Genomic DNA, 26,632 nt, shown 5'->3' on the forward strand with positions numbered 1-26,632 from the left:
ATAGCTTCGAATTTGGGGGTATCAAAACCAAATCAAAATATGATGAAAGTAAAAATAAGATAGATAAACTCCATAAATTATTGTACCATACCTGTTCACACTGAAACACTTATCACAATATTCTGTGGATCTATATTAAAAAACCTTGTTAAACTTTGTGACATATTTCCATTGTATGGAGGTCACGTCCGAACGAACACCCCATAATTTTATTATACCATATTTCTTCAAACTGAAACATAATTATCAAAGTATACTTACGCAGATAGATATGAAAAGTCTTTATTAAAGTTTGTCCCTATTTCCATTCTATGGAGGCCAGGCGCAAACGCAGACCCCACAATTTTATTATACCATCCCTATTTAAGTTAAAACATACTTATCAAAGTATTCTTATGTACATCTATATCAAAAACACTTGTAAACCTTTTTTTTTAATTTTTAAGTTTTTTATTTCCATACTTTGTGGACCAGGCGCGAACGCAGACCCCACAATTTTAATGAATCATCAGTATGCCAGATCAAACATACCCATTCCTGTGTCTCGATACATCTTCTATCATTACACCTAATCAGTTTTCTATAATAGTCGACCATATAGGAGCCTATTCGTGACCAGACACACATACACAGACATTCAGCTTTATATTATAGATATATATAACTACTTAATTTACTCACATAAATTTAATATACGAAAGTATAGACTTATGTGTAAACTTTAAGTATTTACTTCAAAAGTGCTCAATACGTAGGTAGAGCTAGTTAGTAATTTATAAAATATATATGGCGATTAAGCTACACTGAATATTCGGCGTTTCATCCACTCTAGGACTCCTCAGGCTTATGCGCGAATTCTGTGGTTGTTTATCGTTTTTATATGGTCCTCTTCTATTTGAGGATTTAGTTAGCCAATCAGCTTTCTAGTATCTACCGCGCCCCTTCCTATCAGCCAATGATGATGAGTCCTAGAGTGGATGAAACGCCGAATATTCAGTGTAGCTTAATCGCCATATATATTTTATAAATTATAAATTACTATATATATATACATATATATATATATTTATATAAAATGGGTTAAGAATTTCCAACGAAAGAAAGATGTATATAAACAAACATAATATAAGGAATACCCGAAAAGACTAAAACGAAAAATCACAATACTAAAATCCAAGAATCCAAAAAATAAATATCAAAATAGAATGAAAGCACCCCTACCCTTATTTCAGAAGGGCTAGTCCCCCCCTCCCCACACATACAGATTAGTAACGACCTCGGATCACAGCCGCCTTCCTAAGGAAGCAAATAACCCCAAAATACTATAAAACAATATACACATTCCCGAACCAATAAAAGCAAGCACACACACGTGCACACACACACACACTACCCCACACTAAAGGAAAAGAAAAAACATTAGGAGAAAGAGATAGCGACTACAGCCAGGTCAACGGTCTCCCTCACAAGCCCAATAAAAGAGCAATAAAAATTGAGCATGCCAATGAATAATAAACACTTGCAAGCCTCCATCCCTTGGAAAAACTTCAAATTAACTACGAAAATCGGCATTTTTACATCTCCAACATATTTGAAAATAATTTCTGACGAGGACGCATCACAGAACGTCTGAAACGCGCGTAAAAACGATTTCAATGACTTAAAAACATTATTACAATGATCCAAACATAATTCTAAATGAAAAACCAAGACACGGAATAATAAAATAATGTTAAAAAATACACATTGTTGGTGACTACTCCCTTATTTAAATATATAAATATATATATATATATATGTATATATATATATATATATATGTGTATATATATATATAGAGAGAGAGAGAGAGAGAAGTTATATATATACTAATATATATTAAATAAACATTAAAATAAAATAAAGTTCTTCCATTTTTGTTCCTATTTAAGGAATTAACCGTTACGTTTCATACCGGGTACATTTTTGGCGGTGCAAAAAAAAAAAAACTCAAAAAGCAATCGACAAACTTTTTGTTTTTTGGCCTTATATAAAGATATATATATTATATAAAAGATGTGTAAATTAAAAAATTTGGAAGATAAATAACATTATTATTTCAGCACGGATCACTCTCTGCATGTGTTTTTTTTTTTTTCACTTATTGAGTTAACAGAAAATGAAATCTTTCGTCCATTCGTGGCTGTGAAATTAATCGAACCGGAAGTTCAGTTTTATCAACAGAACAGATTCGCAGTAACGGTTAAAAAAATATATTTATTTTATTTAATATTTTAATAATTCGCGAGGTAAATTTATTTTAATAACATAAAAACATACCTCGACTCTAAAGATGGGTTGTCTGAAAATTTCAAATAAATTGGTAACGTAGAAATTGGGTTTTATTAGTTTAGAATGAACCAACTTTACATTTTTATATATATAGATTTATATATATATATATATATATATATATATATATATATAGAAAGAGAGAGAGAGAAGTTATATATATATATTAATATATATTAAATAAACATTAAAATAAAATTCTTCCATTTTTGTTTCTATTTAAGGAATTAAACGCCGGACACATCTTCTAGTCATTTCTGCAGATAATACTCACCTCTTGGATTTAACGGTCGACTTTCTGAGACTGTTGGCAGGACGTATTCATTCGCCGAAAGAGACACAAAAAAGGCAAAGGGTATGAGCCACAGACAGATCGTGAAATATCCAAGAACCTGAAAGGATAACATGGGGAATGCCAGTCAAAACAAGAACTAGAAAAGCAGTAAATATGTCAAAGGACAAGTCACGTGATTGCACTATTTTTTTTTCTTGTTTCTAAATATGACACTGCAAAAAGCATTTGGTGAGGCTGTTTATGGGCACCGATCTCTTAGGGCCAGAGATTAGAACTTCCGACCTTCAACTAAATTTTTCGCCTAGTGGGGGATTTTTTATTTTTTTTTATTATTCAATTTTCACCCCAAACAAGGCACAGTGCCACTTTGAAGCAGGCGGCTACTATCGGGGACATAATTTGCAGGGTCATTACGAAGGGGGATGAGTAGAAAGATGTTTGTTCACATTACACTTGAACTTCTGCATATCAGTACAATTGGGAAAGCAGAATCCCGGAAGGAAGTTCCAAAGACCTGCAGTTCTGGGGAAGAAACTATTGGAGTAAAAGGCTTTCTTACACCTAGGGATCTCTACTGTAAAGGGATGAGACTTAGTAGCTTGTCGGGTTTGTCGGGGGTAGTTACGTCGGGGATGTACAAGTGTTTGCAGTTCATCAGAGCATTCACCATTAAAGTATTTGTAGAACAGGCAGAGGGATCTCTACTGTAAATATGTCAAAGGACAAGTCACGTAATTGCACATGTTTTTTTTCTTGTTTCTAAATATGACACTGCAAAAAGCATTTGGTGAGGCTGTTTATGGGCACCGATCTCTTAGGGCCAGAGATTAGAACTTCCAACTATCAACTAAATTTGTAGCCTAGTGGAGGATTTTTTTAAAAAATTTTTTTATTCAATTTTCATCCCAAACAAGGCACAGTGCCACTTTGAAGTAGGTGGCTACTATCGGGGACATAATTTGCAGAGGCATTATGAAGGGAGATGAGTAGAAAGATGTTTGTTCACATTACACTTGAACTTCTGCATATCAGTATGTCACATGATATTTCTAAATCCTCGTCGAAGTTTCAAGAATCCAAGCAAGGAAATCCAAGTGAATCCGTATGAGAGAAAAAAGGTATATCTTGACAGTTAAAGAAGATTGGTTATGACCTTTCCTGTATAAGATAGTTATAGAAAAAAAACAAAAACAAAGCCATACTTGATAAGACTAACCATGCGGAAAGAGACGATCAGGACACTTTTGGGACGAAGGGAGTTGTCCATTTCGAGGGAGGTGGAAACTCTAGTCTGCGGCATATGGGTGGCTGGAAAGTAGCTGATGTGAATCATAGGTAAAGACCCTACACCCAAAAAGTAAATGCCAAGAAGATCAGAAAGGTTCTGATCTTATAAAAATATAATAATTGTGAAGTCGGCCGAGGAGAGCTGACTGAAAGAGATTTTTTTTTTTAGCCTCATCTTTCCTAGCTATGTGGTTGTGTAAATGTAGAAAAAAAAATGTACTAAATTTAAAAATGCATACATTTTTTTTTTGTGAAATATGGAAGGGAGGGATGTTACATGATAAGGGCTGTCCCCTTTTCATGTAAGTATAAAAAATAGAGAGATTTAGTTAAAATGAAAATGAAATAGAATAGACGAAATTCGAACCTCGTGAATTAGGTTTAGAAATAGATTACGAGAGAGAATTAGCAAATGGAATGTAAAACAAACCATTGTTTAGCTTAGAGATAAAATAGTTTCAAGAAAAGAATGTGCGTTGTCAATTCTGTTATGAAAAATTCAATTGAGGAATGCAACTATACAAGATAATTTAATAAACATGTTTTTAACATATTGGAAAAATAGGTTACTGGGAATATAGGTTTAAATTCCTTTTGTAAACAAAGGAAAAAGTTTTGGACACGCATTTCCAGAACACATGAAAGAAGACATGTTTTAACATGTGTATGACGTCATGGAAAATGGGAAGTTCTAGATATAGTTAGAAACTTGGGAGAAACTAGGGGAGAGTCAGAGAGAGTCTGAGGACGACAGACGACAGTCCAGACATGGACATTCGAACGTCTAGAAGCGAGACGGTCACTTTTGAAACTTAGAATGTGAAGCTTTGAATTCTTGACTCAGAAAACCATGGCCGGTCGTGAGAAGAAATAAACCCATCATGTGTTTTTATAAACGTCGTCTTTGTGTTGTAATTCTACCAAAAGGTAAAGTGAAAATTGTTATATATGTCTTATCTATATCATGTGTTTTAAAATGTCTTGACATACACATCTTACATACACAATATGAACACTAAGACTGTCTCAACACTATCTCCTCACTCAAAGAGCTTCTATTACACTTCTAAGTATGAACAATTTTAGAAATATGAATCTCTTTACAACATCTCTCTCTCTCTCTCTCTAAGATACAACAACAAACTCTGAATAAGACTCTCTAAGTCTCAACAACATCCCTCTCTAATACTCACTCTTAATAAGACTCATAAATATAACAAACACAATTTGGTGCCTGTTGACCAATTTGCATCAACGATGCAATACCGAACCTGGGGTATATATAATTAATACAATTTGGAGCCGTAGCAAGGGTGAGTTTAAAAATAAAAAAGAAAAAACTTCGGAACCATGGGGGACAAAAAAAAGAAACACAATGTTTTAAAAGGGTCCAAGATAATGTTTAAAAAAATGAATAAATAATACCACGAAAAAAAAAACATAAACATCACACGATCACAGAAATGCGAACAAAAAGAAAAAAAATTTGAACAAACACGCACACAGAAAACTAAAGTTTACAAGAAAATATTAAAAAAGAAAAAAAAGGCCGATATGCCGTAATGAATAATAAAAGAGATACGGTCAGTTCAAAAAAACAACGCACGACTATTTCATTCATAAATAAAATAAAAACACGGCCGCACACAAATACCAAATAGGACAGTGTGTCATTCATAAAAATGTGTGTTAATGTTTGAATTGTTTAGAGAAACTGTCAATCATAATAAATAACAATTTAGTGTCAAAAGTCGAAAGTACTTTTAAAATCCTCGAGTATTAAAAGGAAGAATGAATAAATAAATAAAATAAAATATACTATAAAAATGTCTTGACATACACATCTCACATCTACAATATATATATGAATCTCTTCATAACACGAACAATCTCTCTTACAACATCTCTCTCTCTAAGACTCAACAACATCTCTCTTAATAAGACTCTCTCTCTAAGACACACTCTTAATAAGTCCTAATAACGAACAATAAAAATAACAACAGAAAGAAACAGAGTAATAATAATAATAATAATAATAATAATAATAATAATAATGAAACCTATATATAACACAAGTGCTCGACTGAACTTCAATCTGTGGTACTCTTTTACCAAACTTTAAAAAAATACACTCGACTAGCTACAACCACTACCTATAATTTCCCCCACTGTGCCTAAATCTAAACGCAGATTCATTGAACAAAGCTTCTTTCCTAGAACTGCCCACTTGTGGAACACTGTTCTGCTGGGCTGCTTCCCGGTTGAATACAACATGGTAGCCTTCAAATCCAATGTAAATAAGTTCTTGTTCAGCCGTTCCCATGAATAATCCAAATTCTACAGAAGAAACGTTGCAAGCCTGTCCCTGTTCTATCACTATTTTCATGCCAAGTGCTCGACTGAACTCCAATCTGTAGTACTCTATTACCAAACTTTAATAAAATACACTCGACTAGCTACAACCATTACTTATAATTTTCCCCACTGTGCCTAAATCTAAACGCAGTAGGTAGGCAGGCTTGAACTCATACCGCGAAGGAGGAAAAGAATGTGAAAAAAAAAAAAAATGTGACATGTTTGCTGTTGTGCCCATCTACAATGTGAACACTAAGACTGTCTGAACACTGTTTCAACACTCAAATAGCTTCATTACACTATTACACTTCTAAGTATGAACATTTTATAGATATGAATCTCTTTATAACACGAACAATCTCTCTTACAACATCTCTCTAAGTCTCTCAACAACATCTCTCTTAATAAGACTCACTTTTAACAAAGAACAATAACAACAACAAAACAATAATAATAAGACTATTATATAACAGCGTGGCATGTCGATTTGGCGATGGTATTCAGAATTGCGTGGACGAATTTGTTAAGGCCCGTGCCGTCACATGTGAAAATACTTAGGGGGACGGTTCATCAAGAATTTGTTTACGTTGGACTTGAAGATAATCAGGTTGTAGTCAGCTTAGAATGTGAAGCTTTGAATTCTCGATGATGAAAACCACGACCGGTCGGGAGAAGAAATAAACCCATCATGTGTTTTTATAAACGTCGTCTTTGTGTTGTGATTCTACCAAAAGGTAAAGTGAAAATTGTTATATATGTCTTATGTGTATCATGTGTTTTAAAATGTCTTTACATACACATCTTACATACATATCTTCTATTACACTTCTAAGTATAAACATTTTTATATATATGAATCGTCATAAAACGGACAATCTCTTTTACAACATCTCTAAGACTCACTTTTAACACTGAATAATAACAACAAAAACAATAATAAGACTATTATATAACATAGTAAAGCTTCTGCATATCATTGCAGTTAGGAAAGCAGAATCCCGGAAGGGAGTTCCAAAGACCCGCAGTTCTGGGGAAGAAACTATTGGAGTAAAAGGCTTTCTTGCACCTAGGGATCTCTACTGTAAAGGGATGAGACTTAGTAGCTTATCGGGTTTGTTGAGGATAGTTACATCGAGGAAGTACAAGTGTTTGCAGTTCGTCAGAGCATTCACCATTAAAGTATTTGCAGAACAGGCAGAGGGATGCAACATCTCGTCGATGGGACAGAGGCTGAAGCCTAGATGACAGTTCAGGACCTATCAGGTTAGCAACTCTCTTTTGAACCCTGTCCAGGAGTGAGAGACAAGCAGCAGATGCACCAGCCCAGATATGACAACAGTACTCCATACATGGGCAAATGGTGGCCTTATAGAGGTACAGGATACTTTCAGGCGTAAGTAATTTTCTAGCATGGTAGAGGGAGCCAACCTTCTTTGCAGCAGCCTTGGCAATGCTCTCAATGTATCTATTCCAGTTCATATTCCCTGTAAACGTTAGGCCAAGTAGTTTAAAAGACGTACTTTCAGGCAATGTGTTCTTGGCCATTGCTATTAGTAGTAGAGAAGGTTTCTTGTAGTTATTGAAGGAAACAAGTTTAGTCTTGGCGGCATTGAAGGTGACGATCCATTTTTGTCCCCAATCCACTACAGATTGGAGGTCATCCTCTAGTGTTTCTGCCATTTCCTTAGATATGTGTTCATTTGTTTTCCCCTCGTGTCTGCTATAGAGAGTGGTGACATCGGACCCATCTCCGAAACTTGGCGTTATCTCCCCCCCAACAACAGTGGCGGCTGTCTGCATACTGCAGAAGTGCCTTTTCATCATCTCACAGTAAAATTGCATTTTTCCAGATTTTTATTTTTTTAATTTTTTATTTGTGCTACCTAGTTGTGTGTGCGTTGGGGGGGGGGCTTATTTTTTCCAGATTGGAGGTCTTCCTCTAGTGTTTCTGCCAGGTCCTTAGATATGTGTCCATTCGTTAGTGCATTCACCATTAAAATACTTGTAGAACAGATAGAGGGATGCAACATTTCGTTCGTGGGACGGAGGCTGAAGCTTAGATGACAGTTCAGGACTTATCAGGTTGGCAGTATTTTCAGGTAATGTTTCTTTGGCCATTGCTATTATTGGTAGAGAAGGTTTCTTGTAATTATTGATGGAAACAAGTTTAGTCTTGGCAGCATTGAATGTGACCGTCCATTTTTGTCCCCATTCCACTACAGATTGGAGGTCTTCCTCTAGTGTTTCTGCCATTTCCTTGGATATGTGTTCATTTGTTTTCCCCTCATATCTGTTATAGAGTGGTGTCATCAGCAAATATACCTAGAGAAGGTTTCTTGTAATTATTGAAATATTACTACAATACTATTTCATTGATTACTGTATACGCAATAACCCTTATCCCTGAGTGGCCTTCGGGCCTTGATAATTGGTGTCAATGAATGCATGCAGCGAGGTGCATATTGCAGTGAGAGGGGGTGTTTGACCGGACAAGAAGGTGTGAAGGAGTGCAAAGAGATGCAAAACCTTAGCTAGGGAAAATAGGACCAGCCGCCGATGTGTCATTGTAAGCTTGTTAGACGCAAAGCAGGTGTTGCGTTGTCTCAAAAAAAGGGAGACAGATTTGGAATTATCTACATGTCAAAAGAGATGGTCTTGGTTTTCAAGGAAGAGATGGCAGAAGAGGGGGGGGTGTTGATGTCTGGTTGGGGCTCGGGTGTCATTTACAAAGTAAAGGACAAAACAGGTAGGGGGCGAGATGTGACCTGATGGGGACCGGGGTGATACCGAGTGACGTTGCTAGTTGACACGAATTCAGAGGAATTTGCACGGCTGAATTCTAATGATGATGATGATGATGATGGTTTGATGTTGTTGAAACAGAAATGTCTATGGGATTTTGTCAGAAAGAAAAAAAAAACAAATGATTTTTATTTTATCTCAGTTGCTGTTATATTTCTATTAACAACGAAAAGGTTGTTTTAAAAACCTCTGTTGATAGGTATGAGGAATGGGGGTCAAGGGCAGGGGTTTCCGCCAAGCATTGTTCGACTTGGGGTGACTAATCACGCCTAATTGGTAATAAGTAAAAACTTCAGTGGAGGTGGGGGTTGAGGTTTGGTAGAGATAAGCTCTAAGAGAAAGAAAGAAAGGTGTTTGTAACCACTCTCTGAAGAAGAGGTGGAGAAAAAAGGGTTGGATTTAAAAAAAGGATTTCTAAAAAGAGAGGAGTCGTAGCCAGCAAGCTGAATGGCTGAGCTTGTCAGGCGCTCCTGATTTGGGGAGCCCTTCAGGGCCTGATGTTATGATGGGAACTAGCCTGTGTTAATGGGAACTCTGTGACTTACTGGTCTGGTCTTACATCGTTCACTGCTATAGTCAGTCGCCTCAAATTAGACAGTAGTTGTTATGAAGTAATGAAAACAATAAATAGTTTGTTACTGTTATAATCCGGAGTTCTGTTTGTTTGTGGTGAGGACTTGATTTTTCAGCAAGCCGCAAGGACCAGCGGAGTGATTGATGTACCCAGAGACTCCCTACACATGGAAAGAAAGACGATTCGATCGAGGGCAAGGATGATCAACAGGCCAACTTGTAACGAGACAAGGTACGATCAAAAGACACCTGCCGCATCGGTAACGTATATAAATGGTGCCGGATCGTGAGGCCCCGTGTTTTGACAAGCTTCTGGGTTTGACCTTTACTCCTGATCTGAAATGGAACACGTACATCAAGTCTGTTGCCAGGGTCGCTGGAAAGATGGTGGGATCCTTCTACCGCTCTAGAAGATATCTCACTACTGATGCAATTCTCTATCTATATAACAGCCAAGTACGTCCAAGGATGGAATACTGCTGCCATATCTGGGCAGGAGCTGCTAAAAACAGCCTATCCTGCCTTGACAGAGTACAAAATAGACTTCGTGGCTTAGTGGGGGATGCCCTTTTCTCTACCCTGCAACCTCTCTCCCACAGAAGAGACGTTGCGAGCCTGTCCTTGTTTTATCGTTATTTCCATGGCAGTTGCTCGTCTGAACTCCAATCTCTGGTCCCCCCTTGCCAATCTTTCACGAAAAACACTCGTCTAGCTGAATCCACTGTGAAAAATTTCCCCCACTCTATATCTGTGCCTAAATCAAAACGTGGATTCCATGAACAAGGCTTCTTTCTTAGAACTGCACGCCTGTGGAACTCTGTTCCGTCTGCCTGCTTCCTTCCGGACTACAACTTGGATGTCTTCAAGTCCAATGTTAACAAATTCCTTATGAACCGCCCCCTTAAGTAAATACTTCAGCAAATCTCCTCACTAACGTAATGTACTTGCAATAACCCTTATCCCTGAGTGGCTTCCGGGCCTTGATAAGTGGTGATCACTGTGTAAAAAAAAAAAAAAGGAAACAAGTTTAGTCTTGGCAGCATTGAACATGACCATCCATTTTTGTCCCCATTCCACTACTGATTGGAGGTCATCCTCTAGTGTTTCTGCCATTTCCTTAGATATGTGTTCATTTGTTTTCCCCTCGTGTCTGCTATAGAGAGTGGTGACATCGGACCCATCTCCGAAACTTGGCGTTATCTCCCCCCCAACAACAGTGGCGGCTGTCTGCATACTGCAGAAGTGCCTTTTCATCATCTCACAGTAAAATTGCATTTTTCCAGATTTTTATTTTTTTAATTTTTTATTTGTGCTACCTAGTTGTGTGTGCGTTGGGGGGGGGGGCTTATTTTTTCCAGATTGGAGGTCTTCCTCTAGTGTTTCTGCCAGGTCCTTAGATATGTGTCCATTCGTTAGTGCATTCACCATTAAAATACTTGTAGAACAGATAGAGGGATGCAACATTTCGTTCGTGGGACGGAGGCTGAAGCTTAGATGACAGTTCAGGACTTATCAGGTTGGCAGTATTTTCAGGTAATGTTTCTTTGGCCATTGCTATTATTGGTAGAGAAGGTTTCTTGTAATTATTGATGGAAACAAGTTTAGTCTTGGCAGCATTGAATGTGACCGTCCATTTTTGTCCCCATTCCACTACAGATTGGAGGTCTTCCTCTAGTGTTTCTGCCATTTCCTTGGATATGTGTTCATTTGTTTTCCCCTCATATCTGTTATAGAGTGGTGTCATCAGCAAATATACCTAGAGAAGGTTTCTTGTAATTATTGAAATATTACTACAATACTATTTCATTGATTACTGTATACGCAATAACCCTTATCCCTGAGTGGCCTTCGGGCCTTGATAATTGGTGTCAATGAATGCATGCAGCGAGGTGCATATTGCAGTGAGAGGGGGTGTTTGACCGGACAAGAAGGTGTGAAGGAGTGCAAAGAGATGCAAAACCTTAGCTAGGGAAAATAGGACCAGCCGCCGATGTGTCATTGTAAGCTTGTTAGACGCAAAGCAGGTGTTGCGTTGTCTCAAAAAAAGGGAGACAGATTTGGAATTATCTACATGTCAAAAGAGATGGTCTTGGTTTTCAAGGAAGAGATGGCAGAAGAGGGGGGGGGGGTGTTGATGTCTGGTTGGGGCTCGGGTGTCATTTACAAAGTAAAGGACAAAACAGGTAGGGGGCGAGATGTGACCTGATGGGGACCGGGGTGATACCGAGTGACGTTGCTAGTTGACACGAATTCAGAGGAATTTGCACGGCTGAATTCTAATGATGATGATGATGATGATGGTTTGATGTTGTTGAAACAGAAATGTCTATGGGATTTTGTCAGAAAGAAAAAAAAAACAAATGATTTTTATTTTATCTCAGTTGCTGTTATATTTCTATTAACAACGAAAAGGTTGTTTTAAAAACCTCTGTTGATAGGTATGAGGAATGGGGGTCAAGGGCAGGGGTTTCCGCCAAGCATTGTTCGACTTGGGGTGACTAATCACGCCTAATTGGTAATAAGTAAAAACTTCAGTGGAGGTGGGGGTTGAGGTTTGGTAGAGATAAGCTCTAAGAGAAAGAAAGAAAGGTGTTTGTAACCACTCTCTGAAGAAGAGGTGGAGAAAAAAGGGTTGGATTTAAAAAAAGGATTTCTAAAAAGAGAGGAGTCGTAGCCAGCAAGCTGAATGGCTGAGCTTGTCAGGCGCTCCTGATTTGGGGAGCCCTTCAGGGCCTGATGTTATGATGGGAACTAGCCTGTGTTAATGGGAACTCTGTGACTTACTGGTCTGGTCTTACATCGTTCACTGCTATAGTCAGTCGCCTCAAATTAGACAGTAGTTGTTATGAAGTAATGAAAACAATAAATAGTTTGTTACTGTTATAATCCGGAGTTCTGTTTGTTTGTGGTGAGGACTTGATTTTTCAGCAAGCCGCAAGGACCAGCGGAGTGATTGATGTACCCAGAGACTCCCTACACATGGAAAGAAAGACGATTCGATCGAGGGCAAGGATGATCAACAGGCCAACTTGTAACGAGACAAGGTACGATCAAAAGACACCTGCCGCATCGGTAACGTATATAAATGGTGCCGGATCGTGAGGCCCCGTGTTTTGACAAGCTTCTGGGTTTGACCTTTACTCCTGATCTGAAATGGAACACGTACATCAAGTCTGTTGCCAGGGTCGCTGGAAAGATGGTGGGATCCTTCTACCGCTCTAGAAGATATCTCACTACTGATGCAATTCTCTATCTATATAACAGCCAAGTACGTCCAAGGATGGAATACTGCTGCCATATCTGGGCAGGAGCTGCTAAAAACAGCCTATCCTGCCTTGACAGAGTACAAAATAGACTTCGTGGCTTAGTGGGGGATGCCCTTTTCTCTACCCTGCAACCTCTCTCCCACAGAAGAGACGTTGTGAGCCTGTCCTTGTTTTATCGTTATTTCCATGGCAGTTGCTCGTCTGAACTCCAATCTCTGGTCCCCCCTTGCCAATCTTTCACGAAAAACACTCGTCTAGCTGAATCCACTGTGAAAAATTTCCCCCACTCTGTATCTGTGCCTAAATCAAAACGTGGATTCCATGAACAAGGCTTCTTTCTTAGAACTGCACGCCTGTGGAACTCTGTTCCGTCTGCCTGCTTCCTTCCGGACTACAACTTGGATGTCTTCAAGTCCAATGTTAACAAATTCCTTATGAACCGCCCCCTTAAGTAAATACTTCAGCAAATCTCCTCACTAACGTAATGTACTTGCAATAACCCTTATCCCTGAGTGGCTTCCGGGCCTTGATAAGTGGTGATCACTGTGTAAAAAAAAAAAAAAGGAAACAAGTTTAGTCTTGGCAGCATTGAACATGACCATCCATTTTTGTCCCCATTCCACTACTGATTGTTTGGTTGGTTGTTTTGTTTTATGGCATATCAACCCTTTTCAGGTTATTTAATGCCGAATCTGGTGATTTTGAAGAACGATTTTTTAATATAGTATATTTGTTTTTTTTAAGTCGTATTCTATTTAACCCATAGTTGGGACCCTAACAGGTGCTACCACTCCGGGTCAGAGTGGACCTGGGAGCAATGGCAATTAAAGGGTGGCTCCACACTCCCTAAGGCCTGCAAGCAGGGGCCCTCACCATCGGGGTACTTGTGCATTTAACGAACCAGACGTAACTCAGCATTTTCTCGGCTTTGTCCGACGCATGACGTCAACAGCCGCCGGATAAAACCGAGCGTTGCCGATTAAGCAGACGAGAATTTCAAAATCAATTGGAAGAGTGTCACAACTCAAGAAACGCTTAATTGAAGAGAGTTAAAATAAAATTTTGTTTTAAAAAGATAACTGACGAAATAATAATGAATATTACAAACCTTGCGGACCAGCTCCAGACCCCAGAGGCTGCACTAAACTTTTGCCTGCAACGGAAATTGTTGGCAGAAGAGAAAAGGTGTTTATTTACATTTTGGCCAGGATTGTGTACTTGCAAAGAGAACAAGCCTTTCCGACGGTTACGGTTGGAGGTGTAGAAGTGTAACATGTCGTCGATGGACCTCCATTAGGATTGGCACCTTCTTCTCAAAATCCCGACTAACCATCGCGTGTATCATAAAAATAATATACTTATGGGCGTTCGAGATGGCATCTACAAAAAATCTCCATCGCGAGTGTGGGTTACGTTCTCGCCACACAATTGTGGATTGGAAAAATTTCCTGCGTGATATATGCAGGGATTATTTTCTCAGGTCAGTGAAACAACAACTAAGAAATCCACAATTAATAAAATTAACGGCCAGGGGTATATCACAAACATGGTCCCGCAAACCAGGATAGCGACGGATGCGGCCCAGAGGACATGTAGCTGTTATACTACACTACCACCTGGCATTCATAAACCCTTATCCTCGAGTGGCCTTCAAGCCTTGATAAGTAAAAATAAAAAGTGAATGATGTACTTACCTCGCCAAAGGAATAATACACAGACGCAAAGTACGAAAAAGCCATGTAATGGTTCACACACAGTAAGACTGAAAAGAAAGAAAGAAAAACCAAAAAACATTAAATAAACAAGCACAAATATAAGGATCAAAAGGTAGTATCTGTTCTGTTTTTTTTTGTTGTTGTTTTTTTTTTACACACTTATCAAGGCCCGGAAGCCACTCAGGGATAAGGGTTATTGCAAGTACATTACGTTAGTGTGGAGATTTGATGAAGTGTTTACTTAACGGGGCAGTTCATTAGGAATTTGTTAACGTTGGACTTGAACACATCCAAGTTGTAGTCAGGTGGGAAGTAGGCAGATGGAACAGAGTTCCACAGGCGTGCAGTTCTAAGAGATTTTTTCTTGTCCAAAATAAGAGCCTGTGTTAATGCATATAATTTGACCCGGATATTAGAGAGATTTTCTCTGGTTCCAAATTAAAGCCTGTGTTAATATATATAAATTAGACCCGGATATTAGAGAGATTTTTTTCTTGTCCAAAATTAGAACCTGTGTTAATGCATATAAATTTGACCTGGATATTAGAGAGATTTTCTCTGGGCCCCAAATCAGAGCCTGTGTTAACGTATATAATTAGACCCGGATATTAGAGAGATTTTCTCTGGGTCCCAAATCAAAGCCTGTGTTAATGTATATAATTAGACCCGGATATTAGAGAGATTTTCTCTGGGCCCCAAATCAGAGCCTGTGTTAATGTATATAATTAGACCCGGATATTAGAGAGATTTTCTCTGGGGCCCCAAATCAGAGCCTGTGTTAATGTATATAATTAGACCCGGATATTAGAGAGATTTTCTCTGGGCCCCAAATCAGAGCCTGTGTTAATGTATATAATTAGACCCGGATATTAGAGAGATTTTCTCTGGGCCCCAAATCAGAGCCTGTGTTAATGTATATAATTAGACCCGGATATTAGAGAGATTTTCTCTGGGCCCCAAATCAGAGCCTGTGTTAATGTATATAATTAGACCCGGATATTAGAGAGATTTTCTCTTGTCGTTAATGTTCTAAATTTCAAGATGTTGACCATCTTACAAGTTATTTTTTTAAATTTCAATTGAATGTGTATTTATGTACTTGTGTACTATTTGCGTTTAAGTATTTGTGTTTGTTAAGTATTTTTAGTTCCAGTGAACCAATCAACAGTTGCGAAGTACGTTTAATTGTCTACGTTGACATTTAATTGTTGTGCTGTTGCGCGATATATATTTGTTTTTTTTACCACTTTTTTTGAATTGGTGTGGATTGGAAAACAAACCTCGAATTTTGTTTTGAAAACTTTAATTTTGTCTGGAGAAGGCCTCTAAAAATTTCGAAAAGCCTTGAAAATGGACATTGAAATGTGTTCACGACGCAGAAGATAATAGAACAATAAAAACGGTTAGGGTCAGAATTTTCTTCCACTCACAAATCTGATAGGGGGATCAAATCTCCGCCCCCTCCCCCAACTTAAAAAAATTATTATAATCGAAAATGAGACCCGCTTGTCCCCCCCCCCCAAAAAAAAAATGGACAAGATGGCAGCCATGTTAGTTGGAAAATTTAAAAGCCGTAAAAAGAGTTAATATTTGGGATGAAATAAAAGTTATTTAAAACTACTTTAAACAAAAAAAAAAATGATGCAGGTAGGTTGTATAGGGGAATATGGGCAAATAACACCGGTTAAGATATACACCAGAGAGTTACTTCCTTTGGGGGCATACATGCATAGCGATTCCCAGCCTTGACAAGGAAAGGTACGTAACTTTTTGGCTACGGTAACATTCATTTGTTGCGCAATATATATTTGATTTTTGACCACTTTTTTTGAATCGGTGTTAATGTATATAAATTAGACCTGGATATTATAGAGATTTTCTCTGGTCCCAAGGTGTGGTCGTCCTGATTGGCTTGTTAGGACGGCATTTGATTCGGAAGGAACCCGTTGTTGCAGAATCTTCGCAAACTTGGCTATCTTTTGGGCAACATTTGAATAACCTGAAAAGGGTTGATATGCCGTAAAACAAAAACAACCAACCAACAAAACTATTAGAATTCTTTTTTTTTTTTTAAACTCACCTTTGCCCATAATTTCAATTCGACAACCACTGTGAGATAGAGGTTGCAGCGAAGAGAAAAGGACATCTCCCACCAGGACACGAAGTCTATTTGGAACCCTATCAAGGCAGGACTAGTCATTTCTAGCAGCTCCTTCCCATATGTGGCAACAGTATTCCATCCTTGGACGTATCTGGCTCTTATATAGATAGAGAATTGCATCAGCAGTGAGATATCTACTGGATCGATAGAAGGATCCGACCATTTTTCCAGCAGCCTTGGCAACAGATTTGATGTACGTATTCCATTTAAGATCAGGAGTAAAGGTCAAGCCCAGAAGCCTGTCAAAACTTGAGGTCTCCCCAAGACGAGAGCCATTCATTTTAATTGATGCCAGATGGGGATCAGATTGTTAGGACGACATTTGATTTGGAAGGAACCCGTTACAGAATCTTCGCAAACTTGGCTATCTTTTGGGCAACATTTGAATAACCTGAAAAGGGTTGATATGCCGTAAAACAAAAACAACCAACCAACAAAACTATTAGAATTCTTTTTTTTTTTTTAAACTCACCTTTGCCCATAATTTCAATTTGACAATCACAGTTATTGGTTATTATTGATGGCTAACCATTTTGTATGTTTTCTTTACCAATTAATTTTTTAATACATGTCCAACTAAAACTGGATTGCTCGTCTCAACTCTAGATTAGTGATCTTGGATATATGCTAGCAAACCCATCTGTCATTTAAAACGAAAGCAGAATTTAATTAAAAAGTCTCGATAAATGCTTAAAACTTTAAAATTAAACCAAATAATTGTACATTAAATTTTTGCAAGATTACTAAAGTTTATTGAGCATGTTTCTATTAGTATATTGTTTAATTTTCGATTTTTAAGTGATTATCGAGGCTAGACTATGGTGCTAAAGAGACCTTTTATTTCATTCTAACTCTGCAGGCTTTGCGATAGCTTTATTTTTTAATAGAAAAAAAAAAACGCATAAAAATAAGTTAGAACACACAAAAAACTGATCTAGTTATGTAGAAAGATAGCTTGCCTTTGGTAATATTTCCCCCCCCCTCGTTTTTGCTTCGTCTACAACTCTAAATGCGTCGATAAATTACTTTTTAATAAAACTACAAATGTATTTTAAGTGTTGGAAGGTCAATTTAATTGACTCAATTTAATTCACTAATTTACAATGACAATTTATACATCATAAAAGTTCAAACAATCTATATATATAAAAACGAAAATGTTTGTATGTGTGTTCGCTTTTTCTGTGTGTCTACAAAAGGCTTCTTTCAGAGAAGCGGTCGGTCGGTTCACAACTTTTTAAAACTTTTTATATCACATATAAATCGTAATATCTCACAGTTAACAACGAAGCTCGCCTGTCTATTTTATTTGCTCGATTTCGGGAAGATAAATATTCAACATTTGTCGCTCGCCACATGTGGGTTAGTCTTTTTCCTATAACATCTTGGGAAAATAAATTTTAAAGAAAATCTGTTCAGTCATTTCGGAGTTTATAAGCAACGAACACACATACAAAGTTGGATTTATATATAATTGTAGAGAAATATAATTGTAGAGACGTAAACAAATAATATTTTATTTTATTTACTTATTATTTTAAAACAATAATCTACGTAAAGATAAAAACGAAAAAAAAACTTAACCGTAAAACTGTCTATGGCTTCATAGCGTAATGGATTAAGACACCCGACTCTAATACATAAAATAGATAAGGTACGGGGTTCGATTCCTAGTAACAGTCAAGCTACGCTGAAGAGGTGTAGGACCCTGAAACATGCATGTTTAAAACTACTGTTTTAAAAAATGTATATATATAAAAGCGAAAATGAGTGTATGTATGTGTGTTCGCTTTTTCTGTGTGTCTACAAAAGGCTTCTTTCAGAGAAGCGGTCGCTCGGTTCACAACTTTTTAAAACTTTTTATATCACATACAAATCATAATATCTCACAGTTAACAACGAAGCTCGCCTGTCTATTTAATTTACTCAATTTCGGGAAGATAAATATTCAATATTTGTCGCTCGCCGCATGTGGGTTAGTCTTTTTCCTATAACATCTTGGGGGAGGGAAAAAAAAGCGTTCAGCAGTAAATGAATACTATCCCGCAGTCAAATTTGACCTCATTAAGTCATTAAAACGGGCACCTGCTAAATCCAAGTAATTAAATAAATACATACAAATCGTGATATCTCACAGTTAACAACGAAGCTCACCTGTCTATTTAATTTGCTCGATTTCGGGAAGATAAATATTCAATATTTGTCGCTCGCCGCATGTGGGTTAGTCTTTTTCCTATAACATCTTGGGGGTGGGAAAAAAAAAGCGTTCAGCAGTAAATGAATACTATCGCGCAGTCAAATTTGACCTCATTAACTCATTAAAACGGGCACCTGCTAAATCCAACTGATTAAATAAATTCAAACGTGCTTCCGTTAGCATCTCGCGGTGGGGCAATGATTAACATCGCACGTTTTTTTTGTTTTTTTTTCACACTTTAATTTACAACTTTGCCTCAAGGGTTCAGGTTTGATCATCATAACTACTTTTCTTTTTAACCCCCCCCCAACACCCGGGCAACGCCGGGTACCCCTCGCTAGTTATTAATAGAATTTAAACTTTCATAAACTTTAAACGGCATAAATGTTAATGAAATTCATTAATTATACTGACAATTTATTCATTCAAAAAGTTAACACCATTATTTATCAATATCTACACAGAAAACTAAGCATATTACCATATTTGGAATTCGTAGCAGTGGGTTGACATCAGTGGTATTTGTGTATGTGTGAGTTTCATAAATTAGACTAGGGGGGGAAGCAGCTTTTTTCTTCAAAATAACTGGATTCGGCATTAAATAACCTGAAAAGGGTTGATATGCCGTAAAACAAAAACAACCAACCAACCAATAATCTATACTGATAATGTGTGTGTGTGTGTGTGTGTGTGTGTGAGAGAGAGTTTTATAAATTACACTAGCGGGAGGGGAGGGGGGCAGCTTTGCGCAGGTGTGAAATATGTTTAAATATATTTTTTATCTACAGACTTAAATTTTGGTATATAGGGTATTCAGACATATGGAAATATATCTAGCGTAATCTATCTATATATCTATAAAAGTGATATGTGTGTGTGTGTGTGTGTGAGTTTTATAAATTACACTAGCGGGAGGGGAGGGGGGCAGCTTTGCGCAGGTGTGAAATATGTTTAAATATATTTTTTATCTACAGACTTAAATTTTGGTATATAGGGTATTCAGACATATGGAAATATATCTAGCGTAATCTATCTATATATCTATAAAAGTGATATGTGTGTGTGTGTGAGTTTTATAAATTACACAAGCGGGAGGGGAGGGGGGCAGCTTTGCGCAGGTGTGAAATATGTTTAAATATATTTTTTATCTACAGACTTAAATTTTGGTATATAGGGTATTCAGACATATGGAAATATATCTAGCGTAATCTATCTATATATCTATAAAAGTGATATGTGTGTGTGTGTGTGTGTGAGTTTTATAAATTACACTAGCGGGAGGGGAGGGGGGCAGCTTTGCGCAGGTGTGAAATATGTTTAAATATATTTTTTATCTACAGACTTAAATTTTGGTATATAGGATATTCAGACATACGGAAATATATCTAACGTAATCTATCTATATATCTATAAAAGTGATATGTGTGTGTGTGTGTGTGTGAGTTTTATAAATTAGACTAGCGGGAGGGGGGGGGCAGCTTTGCCCGGGCGTAAAATGTTTCAATATATTTTAATTTTTTATCTACAAACTTGAATTTTGGTATATAGGGTATTCAGACATACGGAAATATATCTAACGTAATCTATCTATATATCTAAAAAAGTGACACTGTACGATCGTACAATTTATTGATATTGTTTGTTTTTCCTTATGATTGATTTTAATTTTAAATTATCAATCAACTTACTCAATATTAAAATAGCTCTAGGATATATATGCCTATCGATCGAGCTTATTATATATCTACATTACAACGAGCACTGTTTTATTTTATTTTAATTGTATTAATGAATTTACTAATACATTAAAATATACTCTGCTCTTTATATATACACAGTCCTGGTCAAAATCATAAGACCACTTAAGAAAGTAAGCGTTTACGCATATTATCGAATATATAGGGTATTCAGACATATGGAAATATATCTAGCGTAATCCATCTATAGATCTATAAAAGTGAAACTATGCGTGTGAGGACACTTCTCAACCTATATACTCAGCAGAATGTCTTTAATAATAATCACAACTATATATTGGGTACAATCTATTATATCTATAAAAGTGAAACTATGTGTGTGAGGACACTTCTCAACCTATATACTCAGCAGAATGTCTTTAATAATAATCACAACTATATATTGGGTACAATCTATTATATCTATAAAAGTGAAACTATGTGTGTGAGGACACTTCTCAACCTATATACTCAGCAGAATGTCTTTAATAATAATCACAACTATATATTGGGTACAATCTATTATATCTATAAAAGTGAAAATATGTGTGTGTATGTGTGAGTTTTATAAATTAGACTAGGGGGGGGAGCTTTTTTTTTTCAAAATAACTAGATTCGGCATTAAATAACCTGAAAAGGGTTTATATGCCGTGAAACAAAAACAACCAACCAACCAACAGGACTCTTAGAAACAAACATGTATTCACTTGTATTTTATGGGTCGTTAGCCAGTTAAAATAGTTTTTAAGGGGTCAAAAATATGTCAAAATTGAAAAAAATTGTTATACATTTTGTCCATCCGTCCTATTTTTGTTACATGATAAGGGCTGTCCCCTTTTCATGTAAGTATAAAAATAGAGAGATTTAGTTAAATGTAAAAATGAAATAGAATAGACGAAATTCGAACCTCGTAATTTAGGTTTAGAAATAGATTACGAGAGAGAATTAGCAAATGGAATGTAAAACAAACCATTGTTTAGCTTAGAGATAAAATAGTTTCAAGAAAAGAATGTGCATTGTCAATTCTGTTAGGAAAAATTCAATTGAAGAATGCAACTATACAAGATAATTTAATAAACATGTTTTTAACATATTGGAAATATAGGTTACTGGGAATATAGGTTAAAATTCCTTTTGTAAACAAAGGAAAAAGTTTTGGACACGCATTTCCAGAACACGTGAAAGAAGACACATGTTTTAACATGTGTATGACGTCATGGAAAATGGGAAGTTCTCGATATAGTTAGAAACTTGAGAGTTAAGCAGAGAGAAACTGAGGGGGAGTCTGAGAGAGAGTCTGAGGACGACAGACGACAGTCCAGACATGGGATTCGAACGTCTAAAAGCGAGACGGTCACCTTTGAAACTTAGAATGTGAAACTTGAATTCTTGACTATGAAAACCACGACCGGTCGGGAGAAGAAATAAACCCATCATGTGTTTTTATAAATGTCGTCTTTGTGTTGTAATTCTACCAAAAGGTAAAGCGAAAATTGTTATTATATGTCTTGTATATCATGTGTTTTAACATGTCTTTACATACACAATGTTTCCTCACTCAAAGAGCTTCTACACTGCTAAGTATGAACATTTTATATATATGAATCTCATCATAAAACGAACATCTCTCTTAACAACATCATCTCTCTCTAAGACTCTCACTATAAATAAGACCTAACAACAACAACAAGAAAAGAATAATCATAATAATAATAATGAACTATATATATAACATTTTATTTAAAATTTTTCATCAATTCATATGTGTGTCACGTTGGTCCAGTTGCAACGTCACCAGCTTTGAATGCTACAGTTTTGGTTTCGAATCTCGTTGATTGCACTCAAATTTTTTAACTTTCGAAATCACGACTATAATAATTTTTTTCTTCTTCAAAATAACTCGATTCGGTATTAAATAACCTGAAAAGGGTTGATATGCCGTAAAACAAAAACAACCAACCAACCAACAAAACTATTAGAATTCTTTTTTTTTTAAAAACTCACCTATTTTTTTTTTTTAAAAACTCACCTATTTTTTTTTTTAAAAACTCACCTTTTTTTAAAAACTCACATATTGCCAATGTTTTTAAATATCTTTCTTTATAACAATAACGGCCTTTGCTATCTGTAACTTGGTCCCATCCGTCAACGAGCTTATTAATTCTTTGCTTGCTTCAGCTTTTGATGCGAAATATGAATCTAACTTGTGTTCAATCTCCTCTTGTGATGGTAAACCAAGGCCAAAATGATGGTTTTGTAATCCTCAAAAATGATAATCTAAGGGAACTAGGTTAGGAGAATATGCAGAATGGGGCAAGATTTCCCAACCAAATTCTCCTAGATTTTTGGTCAGTAGTGCTGTGTTAGGGTTAGGGTTAGGGTCAGTAGTGCTGTGTTAGGGTTAGGGTTAGGGTCAGTAGTGCTGTGTGAGGACGAGTATTAGGATGATGGAAGAGGACTCCCTTTCTTCTGTTGAATAAAGAAGGACGTGCTTAGGTCAACGTGGGTGAGAATATTACAGAAAAATATAATCATTTTTTGATCCCCCGACAAAAAGAGAGTGGACCTGTAAATTAATCCTTGCCTGTTTGTCCATCTACATTTTTCTCAATAACTATACCTTGAAATTTTTACTGGAACTGCGAATGGTTCACACTCATAAGCCAGTGTTGGAAAGAGCCGCCCCAACCGGTACGACGTAAAGGTCTACATCTACCTCTGCATTCCATGTTTAAAAAAGAACCTGACAAAATATCTTATGTCTTATGTGTATCATGTGGTTTAAAATGTCTTTACATACACATCTTACATACATATCTGTCTGAACAAGCGCTTCTATTACACTTCTAAGTATAAACATTTTTATATATATGAATCGTCATAAAACGGACAATCTCTTTTACAACATCTCTAAGACTCACTTTTAACACTGAATAATAACAACAAAAACAATAATAAGACTATTATATAACATAGTAAAGCTTCTGCATATCATTGCAGTTATGAAAGCAGAATCCCGGAAGGGAGTTCCAAAGACCCGCAGTTCTGGGGAAGAAACTATTGGAGTAAAAGGCTTTCTTGCACCTAGGGATCTCTACTGTAAAGGGATGAGACTTAGTAGCTTGTCGGGTTTGTTGGGGATAGTTACATCGAGGAAGCATAAAGAAATATCAATTTTATTATATATATATATTTTTTTATTCGATCTACACCCCAAACAAGGCAAGTGCCACTTTGAAGTAGGGGGCTACTATCGGGGACAATTTGCGGGGGCATTATGAAGGGAGATGAGTAGGAGGTGAAAATAATGAGGATAAAAAATAATAAGGACACTGTTTAAATATAAAAATAATAAAAAATACTTACAAAATAAATCGTTGCTAATAACAAATCCTTAAATTCGAATAATAAAAAAACTAATTTTAGTCAAAATATAAATAAGAACAAAGAATACCAAATACGTTGTTAACTCATAGATATTATCATTTAGGCGCGATATAAAAAGTTTTAAGAAGTTCTCGGAAAAACAGCCTTTCTTGGACATATACGAAAACGCACACACACACACACAAACATTTTCGCTTTATATATATATATATATATATATATATATATATATATATATATACTAGCGGGGGTACCCGACGTTGCCAGGATGTTCGGGGTGTATGTAGGAGACGGTGCAAGAACTGATCATCCTCTAAAACCTCTAAAATGTTTGTTAAGACGACACACTCCAGAATTGTACAAAGGTACGTCCCCCTCATCAAGATTAATGTCCCCTTTGTATCTCCTTTAATATGAAACCCCCGACTATACAACACATGATGTAAAACAAATGATATTAAAACTTCTTTAAACTGTGAATGGTTAACACTGATATTAAGCCAGTGTTGAAAAAGAGCCGGTATGACATAGTTTGGTTTTGGATGCATTAAAGGTAACCATTCACATCTTCCCCCACTGAACCACGCGCTCGAGATCAGAGGAGAGAGAATCAGAGAGAAGTTTGTCATTTACAGCCTTTGATATGTTGCCGTAGATGGTCGTGTCATCAGCATAGAGGTCAACGAATGATTTAAGTATGTGTTTAGGGAGGTTATTGATAGGAACCTGTCAACTTTAAGTACTAGACCACCAAGCAAGTGACGGGAATTGAACCTTGGAAGAATATGAAATAATGGGAAAGAGAAAGGAAAAGTAATCTTTAAATGACAGAGGGGGAAAAAGCCAATTTAATAAAAATGATTGTGTTTTTAGAAATAAGAGACTTTGGCTGGCTGGCATTGAGGAGTGCACATTGCCTTGGGTTAGATTCAAAATGTCTGCTTTGGTTTCTAAGAAATGTTGTCATTTAGTCCACCTGTCATATTTAAGTGCTAGACCGACAAGTAAGTGATAGGAATTGAACCTTGGAAGATAATACAGTTTCATTGGGGGGGGGGGAAACTAATTTGAGTTGAAGAGAAAGAAAGAAAAAGGAAAAAAGAAAGGGAAAGAAGAAATTCCGAAAAAAAGAAAAGAAAAAGAATATGAAATAATCGGATAGAGAAAGGAAAGAGTAATCTTTAAGTGACAGAGGGGGGGGGGAAAAGCCGATTTAATAAAAATGATTGTGTTTTTAGAAATAGGAGACTTTGGCAGTGTTGGGAAGAGGTATGATATAAAGGTCTACAGCTACCTCTGCATTCCATGTTTAAAAAAGAACCTGGCAGAATGGTTAATTGCAATCACTTTGTCGACTATATCTTTACAAGCACCAAATTTTTATTTTACATCCAGTAGAATTTTCACCAAAGTATTTTCACTAATAGTATTCGGAATTCATAGCAGTGGACTGACATCAGTGGATGTTCACAAAAAAAGAAAAGAAAAAGAATATGAAATAATCGGAAAGAGAAAGGAAAGAGTAATCTTTAAATGACAGAGGGGGAAAAAGCCGATTTAATAAAAACGATTGTGTTTTTAGAAATAAGAGACTTTGGCTGGCTGGCATTGAGGAGCGCACATTGCCTTGGGTTAGATTCAAAATGTCTGCTTTGGTTTCTAAGAAATGTTGTCATTTAGTCCACCTGTCATATTTAAGTGCTATCTATATATATGAAATTTATTTATACAAACATTGATGGCTACATATGTGCATACATGTTTCTGTAATCACCCGTGTTGGGGGATTACATCCAGTAGAATTTTCACCAATAGTATTCAGAATTCATAGCAGTGGGCTGACATCAGTGGATGAGGATGAGAGAGAATGAGGTATGATTAGGAGAGGGGGTTATGCTGACATTTGGTTAGAAAAAAACATATCCATGAAATTCTGTCCATCAGAAAAACAATGTTTCGATGAAAGGTATAAATGTAAATCTGATGATGAGATTTCTTTGGGGCAAGGGACCTGGGAAGAGAGATTGTCTTTCTTGTTGGGTTTGGTAAAAATGGATTTTAAAAAACTAATTGGGGACAGACAAGTACAAGAACTTAGATTCAAAATGTCTGCTTTGGTATCTAGGAAATGTCATTTGGTCAACCTGTTTTTTTTTTTTTTTTTTTTTTTTTTTTTTTTTTTTTTTTTTTTACACAGTGATCACCACTTATCAAGGCCCGGAAGCCACTCAGGGATAAAGGTTATTGCAAGTACATTATGTTAGTGTGGAGATTTGATGAAGTGTTTACTTAAGGGGGCGGTTCATCAGGAATTTGTTTACGTTGGACTTGAAAACATCCAAGTTGTAGTCCGGAGGGAAGCAGGCAGACGGAACAGAGTTCCACAGGCGTGCAGTTCTAAGAAAGAAGCTTTGTTCATGGAATCCGCGTTTTGATTTAGGCACAGATATAGAGTGGGGGAAATTTTTCACAGTGGATTCAGCTAGACGGGTGTTTTTCGTGAAAGATTGGCAAGGGGGGACCAGAG

General features: G+C 36.6%; 1 protein-coding gene across 1 annotated transcript in view; it reads right to left on the reverse strand.

Annotated features, from left to right (window-relative positions):
• LOC145270867 (protein TEX261-like) overlaps positions 1–26,632 on the reverse strand; it is a 96,843-nt gene that overhangs the window by 26,837 nt on the left and 43,374 nt on the right. The window contains exons 4-5 of the mRNA XM_080126422.1: positions 14,604–14,671; positions 2,606–2,723 (exon numbers count right to left, since the gene is read on the reverse strand). Of these exons, the coding sequence (XP_079982548.1) occupies positions 2,606–2,723; positions 14,604–14,671 (186 nt within the window). The remainder of the gene's footprint in view (positions 1–2,605; positions 2,724–14,603; positions 14,672–26,632) is intronic.

The sequence above is a fragment of the Euprymna scolopes genome, chromosome 46 (assembly GCF_053919585.1).
Source record: "Euprymna scolopes isolate OS-2025 chromosome 46, ASM5391958v1, whole genome shotgun sequence".
Classification (NCBI taxonomy): Eukaryota; Metazoa; Mollusca; class Cephalopoda; order Sepiida; family Sepiolidae; genus Euprymna; species Euprymna scolopes.